At 38.5% G+C, this 7,486-nt stretch overlaps 1 protein-coding gene across 2 annotated transcripts in view; it reads right to left on the bottom strand.

Annotated features, from left to right (window-relative positions):
• Positions 1–101: 101 nt before the first annotated feature.
• The window catches only part of SLC35D2 (solute carrier family 35 (UDP-GlcNAc/UDP-glucose transporter), member D2), a 24,134-nt gene continuing 16,749 nt past the window's right edge, over positions 102–7,486 (bottom strand). Inside the window, exons 9-12 of one of the 2 annotated variants that reach the window (XM_014936261.1) lie at positions 5,541–5,608; positions 4,713–4,791; positions 2,826–2,908; positions 102–2,215 (exon numbers count right to left, since the gene is read on the bottom strand). In XM_014936261.1, the coding sequence (XP_014791747.1) occupies positions 2,152–2,215; positions 2,826–2,908; positions 4,713–4,791; positions 5,541–5,608 (294 nt within the window). In that variant the 3' untranslated portion in view covers positions 102–2,151. Of the gene's footprint in view, positions 2,224–2,825; positions 2,909–4,712; positions 4,792–5,540; positions 5,609–7,486 lie in introns of both variants that reach the window. The other variant, XM_014936253.1, reaches the window with a different exon arrangement.

Raw genomic sequence — 7,486 nt, forward strand, 5'->3', positions numbered from 1 at the left:
AACAGTATAGCAGTTGATCACATAGAAAGAAAATATTCATGCTATCCAGGTGTTCCTAAAAGCATTTTATGTGTCCATCCACACAAAAACCCAAAAACTTGTTAAAATTATAATCTGCATCTCTTTATTTATAAAAGGTACAGAAAAATATTCATGAATTAAATGCATACAGTAGCTGTTCCTTTGTGGGAACTAAATTTTATTTAGCAGGTACCATTATGTGTCCATTATGTGTCCATTTGTGTGGCTCTCATAACCTTTTCATAATTAATGAAAACCTTCCAATGACTTGTTCCACTGCAGAGAGATAACATTCAATAATTGGGATTCTGGAGGTAGAGATGATCTGGAGAAAGAGGAGTCCTATAAAAGAATATACTCAAAAATACTGAAGGCTTTTTAAGATAAAAATCTTTAAAACCAGATCTCTCTAAAATATTTTCAGTGACCCCTTCCCTTCCTAGCTCTTCAATAGGTAGAAAATGAAAGTCACATCTCTTAGCCAGCTGTGAGAAACTGGATAGCACAAACTTCTGTTTCCACTTTGGCTGTGCCCTTAAATTCCACTTCTAGTATCTGCAGTCACTTGTCCTCTTGCCATTCAAATGCACACAGGAAGCTGGCAGCCCAGTCATTCCCTGAAGCTTCTGGTGTGAGCTACTCACATGTTTCGTAGATCTAATCCAGTTTAGTCAATCACATGTTACACACAGAGTAATGCTTTACAGATTTAGCTACATTTAATTCAAGTAGGCATAAAACAAGTCATTAGATCACCCGGATTCCATGTCATGATCTTCCAAAATCTTCTTTTGATTTCATTATTTTGATTATGCTTGCAGAAGTTGAAATCTTCAAGAAGATTAATGACTCTGCTGTCCTCCAGTGCTGCAATGCTTCTACGGTGCTTTCAAAGATTAATGCTATATCCTCAGATACTCAGGTAAGCATTATCAACTGTATTTGCAGAGAAGAAAATTAGGACACGGAGTGGTGCCATTATTGTCCTAGATGATAACTCAAACAACCAGATTCCAGACTTTTTTTTTTAAAACCACTGGACCAGCTTTGCCTACTCCAACAACCCTTGGGCTTATTATGATTCCTTGTTTTGAATTTTAAGCACAAACTAGAACCAGATAAGCTTTCACTGCATATATAAGACACAAGAAGACACGGATCCTTTCTCCTCATTTAAACACGTTAGTCTTCCATATATGAATCAGTCCATATATCAATAAAACTACTCCTGTAGTTTGCATATACTAGCATAATTTCTCTGCAGCATTAAAAGGCAATTATAGACAAAACATCAGAGGAGGAGACTGTGAGAAAACAAATGTACCTGAAAAAAATATTCACCTTTGTTATCTCTCCTAATTACCTGTTTGGTACAGGCCTCACACACACAAAACAATCCTTTTAAATACAAAAAAATCTCTCAATTTCCTTCTCTCCACAGTCCTGCAGCAAAGTTAGGAGATTTCACTTAAACAACAGGGACAACTGCAGCAGAACACCATGATGTTATTGAGGATGAGGAAAAGATTGAGAGAAAATGCCTACACAATGCATACCAGGCACACTAGGCCGTATCCTGAATTCTTCAGTCAAGACTTACACAGGGAATGATCCTGTCTGCTCTTTGCCCCATATGTTCTACAGTCACTTACACAAGAACAAATGCATACGTGAAATCATTCTGAATCACTATCATCTTTCATTTCTTCACTGCTATCAAAGATTGCATATGGCATAAGGCAATGGTGAATCAAGCCTCATGATCTTTACAGGCAGTTTTGCCTCAAAGAGTGCAGGTAGACACTGAAATAGAACAAATAGCACCAATGTACAGGTAAAAGAAGAAATTTACAACTTGAGATTTGCTCATGGCATTCCTTCCTATAAATTAGTTCATGGCGAAAAATTAAACTTGTCCATATGTAAAAAACATAGCGTACAAGAATATTTCTGAATCAATGAGTTGTGTGCACATCTGTGGCAATTGAGGTAGATTTTTTGTTTCTTGTTCCAAATATGTTCCAGCACGTACTTATTTAAATCCCCAGCAATGCTAAACAAACTTGTATCTTCAGCCTCTTTCAAGGCAGGCCTTTTGGCTAACTCTTTGACTCAGGAAGCACATTCTCTTCATCCCCAGGTTGTGTAGACTTGCTGTTTCCTCTTAATGTTAAAAATGAGTATCTCAGTCCTCCTGCCATACTTAAGAAAAGAGAATGATTAGATGTGTCAGAGATATCTGATGTTGTATATACCATTTTATAGGTAAATAGCATAAATATAGCATAAATTAGGAATGCCTCTGAGCTATGTAAGCCATCTGAGAAATGAGCCCTGAATAGATAAACATCAATTATCAGCTGCTCCAACAGATTCATACAAACAGATGCAACAGCTCATCCAAACACAAAAAGTAACAACTCACACATCATAACTCATATTTATAACGGGCACAACTCATTCAGTCAGTGTTCTTATTTCCCACACCACTTGGCTTTTACTTGGAAGCCTGACAGCTCAGAACTGTGGCTCATGAAAAAGGAATGAACTTCAACCCGACATAGTGAAACTGCAGGCATGTTTCCATAGTTAAGATCTTACCACAGTAACATTCAACATCTGAAAACAGACAGGAAAAGACATCACAAATCGTAATGAACTTTACACCCTAAGGCAGTGAGTCCTCAGGCCAGTAGTTTCAAAACTGCATCACCCACATGGGCCAAATCAAACAAAACATAAAGCTGTACCTCACTGAGAAATCTGCAGCTTTAACAAATAAAACCTATTCAAGTTCTACTCACCAAATATTTAGCCCTATAAAGTTTAACACAGAGAATATGTAATCTCCACCAATCAACATTCCGATGTAAGCAATGGATATATTCTGAAAGGAAACAAAAGCCATGCATATCTTGAAGTCAGTTTCGATCTCCACGAATGTAAATTATATCAATTAATTTACTTTTCTAAGGAAATAGCTATACTCTAATGCTGGTCGCTCTAAAATCACTGTTCAAATTACTCTCACAGGATGTCAGCTTTGTGGGTAATGTAACAGCAAAACAGAATAATAAAATCAGTATGTTTTCTAAATGCAGGCAATGCACCAAATGACTTTCTGGAGGAAAAAAAGAAGAAGAAGAAGAAAATAAGCTATTTTATGTCAGGTAAAATGGAATTACGGTCACTTTCTGAAAAAGTTCTTTGTTTTAATCTTTGGAAGGCTCATTTCAAATTCTATTTCTTAAAAGCAGGTTTGGCATTCTCAAGTATAAAAATTATGCTTTAACGTTACAGTAAAGGCTCCTTACTATTGCTTTAAAAGACTTACTGCCTTACTTTGTCAATTAAATATGCATTGAAAGCACTTGACTGAAGTTCAAGACAGGCACAGTTTAAAGTTAAAGATTCTACCCCTCACCCTGCTCCCATCAAGCTTTTGGAAAATTGTTCCCTATAGACAGAAGGAAAGCCATGGAACTGTGTGATCGCTTTACCAATACTTTGTTGGTTTCAAATGCTTTAGCAGTTAACCTGGACAAGTATATCATTTCTACCAATTTCTGCTGGTGCCTAATGCATCACAAAGTGCTTCTCAACTTTAAAGCTGTTGAGAATTTCTCAAAGACTAATTATTACTCAGAAAATAGAAACAGTGTTGCATCTGCAGTGAACCATCTTAATGGTTCAATGCAGACACACAAAATTTAAAAGAATGCTTTCAGGACCACAGAATGAAAACTACTAGATTAACCTTGGCAGCTTTCAAAAAGCAAAAACCAAAACCAAACACCTGTAGAAAGAGAAGTACCATCTTCTTTTTGCTGATTTTTCTATGCTGGAGGTATTATTTTCCTCAGTCATCCATGAAAGGGAGCACCCTGAGGACTCTTACTCCTGTGCCTAAGCTAGTTTCGATTCTGATAGTTGTTTGGCCCACAACTGCACAAGTTTTAACTCTTGCTAAAACTCTTCCAGGTTACAGCTCCAAGCTTCTCTCCAAACTGGCCTACAAAAAGGTGCTTTGGCAGTCAGTGATCTTCCCACTACAGACACACTGGCCTTGTCAACACAAAGGAAGTTGCACTGGTTTAAAGTTAAACTGAGTTAGAGAAAACAGGCTGTAAGGGCATCAAGTTCAGTTTTTAAGACAGGCATGTTTTGGTGTTGACCAAATTGACCAGAATTTATACAAACCAAAATGGAAGAATCCATTCAGCTAGAACACAAGTTCTCACAGAAACTGAAGCAGTTAACCATGAAGTAATAAACTCCTTCCTACAGCTTAGCCATTATCCTGTATCTATGAATGCACTATTTATTAGCAGCAATGGAAATTAGATCAGCCCAAAGTGAAAGTGGGTTAGATCAGTTTGCAATGGATCAGCATCAGGCTACATTGACTAACCCACAGCAACTTGAACAGAAGCACATTTTAATTAAAGTGGTTCAAGTATCTCATGTAGGAAAAATAAAAATAAATAAATATTCACATTGCTTTCTAGAGTATACCTAAGCTTCAGTGGAAGAAAACAAGGTCGCTTTTGTTGTGCGGATCTTTAAAATGTATGGCACAAGCACTGTCTCAGTATTAGCCCTCATTTCGAGTTTCCAGCTCCAAGTATAATCAGGGTCACTGCTGAGTCAATGCTCTTCCCATTCTCATCTCCCTCTTCTCCATAACTCACCTTGATGGCACCAACCACTGTCGTTGTAAGCGCAGAATTGTAATGACTGCATAGGACAGTAGAATACATCAAGAGAAACCTAAATAAAGTAAAGAAGAAATTTTTATAAATTCCTTCCAGGGACCTCAGAAGTTTAGCAACACTTTGAAATGTTCAACATTTTCTGGATCAGGATTTTGCTGGGATCTTCAATCCCGCTTCTTCCAAGCCCTAAAAAAAGATTCTGTGGATCTGTATTTTAAGTCGTTGATGTGCACACACAGACTACTCAAAATACAGATTAAAATGTGCTGCTTGAGCTCTAGCACCCCTATTTTCTGTGCTTCTTAAATGTCAGTATTTGAAGTCAGTTTGACCCCTTGGCTGGTGATGTGTCAAAGAGCAGAACAGGGTCCAACTGATTTTTTTATTCTTGCCTTGACTCTGCAGTTCCAAGAAAAACAAAGCATTATTTCATTACTTTTGAGTGTCTCATATCTTTCCAGGTACTTTACAGAACAAATACAATGAAACAGTCCCTGTATTAAAGGGCTTACGTTCTACTAACTGCAAAGAAATTAGATAATCAGAATAGACTGCCAGCAGAGAGATACTGAGTACAGAAAGTAAAAGGCTAATTGTCCTACTGCTGACCACTGTACTGTGAGGTCAACACCACAGATAGTACTGAAACAGTTACACTACTAGAAATAATCAGAAGGCAGGAAAGAAGCCTGTGGGAAAATATATTTTAATTTTAACATAACTTACTAAGGAGCCTTACATTTGAGATTTGCAATTTGAAACACTGTCATTAAAATGTCTTACTTGATTGCCCTGTGTCCTTACCCCAACAAGCAGGAAAGAATAAATTGACAGACAAATAAAATATTTGTCCAGTGCTGGAAATGTGTTGCCTATTAAAACAAAACAAAACAAAACAAAAAGATAAATAAGTATACGCTATATAATCGCCTTCAACCAAATCTAAAATGTAGTTAATATGAAAATGTGAAAATACATTTGAGTCATACTAGAACTATGAAACATTTATATTACTATTGGGAACAGTTTGATGCATTTAACTTCAGAGACAACAGGATGACAGCACCCGTGACACCTAGACACATTCTTGTAACACGTATAGCAGTACAGATACAACACGGCACACTACAAGCAATGAATATAAATACAATACAGAGAATTTATGGGTTTATATTTACTGATACAGATAACACTGTGATTAATATTATATATTAAATAGTGTTGATATGAGACAGAGAGAAAAAGCAAATAAATAAATAATCTCCTTGAAATCTATTTCATACCATAGATTCATTCATGATCAGCTTTCAAGGTGCAAGACTGTATTTTTGAGCTCAAAAGTAGATTAAATAAGCATTACTAAGGTCTCTCATCGATGAAGGTTAATAGAAAGGCTAAATCATCACTTTGAAGTCTGCTTCTTAGTGACGTGCAGCAAACAAACACACAGTGCCTCACAAGTCACTAAGAAACATGTCACAGATTCTCTTCCATCTCTGGTAACTCAATGATATGCCTCATTTTAATCTGATTAGTTTAAAGCTATCTGTATCAGCACAAAACTCAGCAAAGGCTGAACACATCCCTGAGGAACAGGAGAAAGGCTGTTTGCCCATGCTGAGCAATTGATGCCCATGCAATTGATGGTTACCAACTTTTCAGAAGGGACAGGCAAGGAAAGAGAGGAGGTGGGGTGGCCCTTTATGTTAAGAACAGTATTATATGCCTAGAACTTAGCAATATGCATGATGACAGTGTCGAGTGCCTGTGGATAAGGATCAAGGGGAAGACCAGTAAGGCAGACATTGTGGTGGGAGTTTGTTATAGACCCCCAAACCAGGATATAAAGACTGATGAAGTATTCTATAGGCAGGTGACAGAAGCCTCACGATCACTCTCCCTTGTACTCATGGGGGACTTCAATTTCCCTGATATCTGCTGGCAATATAACACAGCAGAGAGGCAACAGTCCTGGAGATTCTTGGAATGCGTGGAAGACAACTTCCTAACGCAGCTGGTGAGGGAACCGACCAGGGAAAGTGCCCTACTGGACCTGCTGATAGTTAACTCGGAAGGTCTTGTGGGGGATGTAAACGTTGGAGGCCGTCTTGGACAAAGTGATCATGAAATGATAAAATTTTCAATTCTCACTGAAGCAAGGCGGGGGGCCAGCAGGACTGCCACCCTGGACTTCCGAAGGGCAGACTTTGGCCTCTTCAGGAGCATGATTGGGGGTGTCCCTTGGGAGATGGTCCTCGAGGGCAAGGGTGCCCAGGAAAGCTGGTCATTCTTCAAGGAGGCACTCTTAAAGGCGCAAGGTAAAGCTATTCCCAAGTCCCAAGCAGGAAGGAAAGAAGACCAGCCTGGCTAAATAGAGAGCTTCGGCTGGAACTCAGGAACAAAAAGAAGGCTTATAATCTTTGGAAAAAGGGCCTGGCAGATAAGGAGAAATACCATGAAGCAGTGAGGATATGCAGGGGGAAAATCTTGGCTCATCTTGGCCACCAATGTCAACAATAACAAAAAGGGTTTTTTTCAGTATGTTAACAGCAAGAGAAAGGTTAGGGATAATGTGGGCCCACTGATGGATGAGGTGGGCACCCTAGTAGTGGAAGACACAGAGAAAGCAGAGTTGCTGAATGCCTTCTTTTCCTCAGTGTTCACTGTTAGGACTGCCCCTCATGAATCTGTGGCCTTAGAGGCAAGGGGGATGGTAGGGAGAGAGGAAATTTTTCCTCTAGTAGAGGAGG

This window comes from Calidris pugnax, unplaced genomic scaffold (assembly GCF_001431845.1).
Source record: "Calidris pugnax isolate Ruff unplaced genomic scaffold, ASM143184v1 scaffold2, whole genome shotgun sequence".
Classification (NCBI taxonomy): Eukaryota; Metazoa; Chordata; class Aves; order Charadriiformes; family Scolopacidae; genus Calidris; species Calidris pugnax.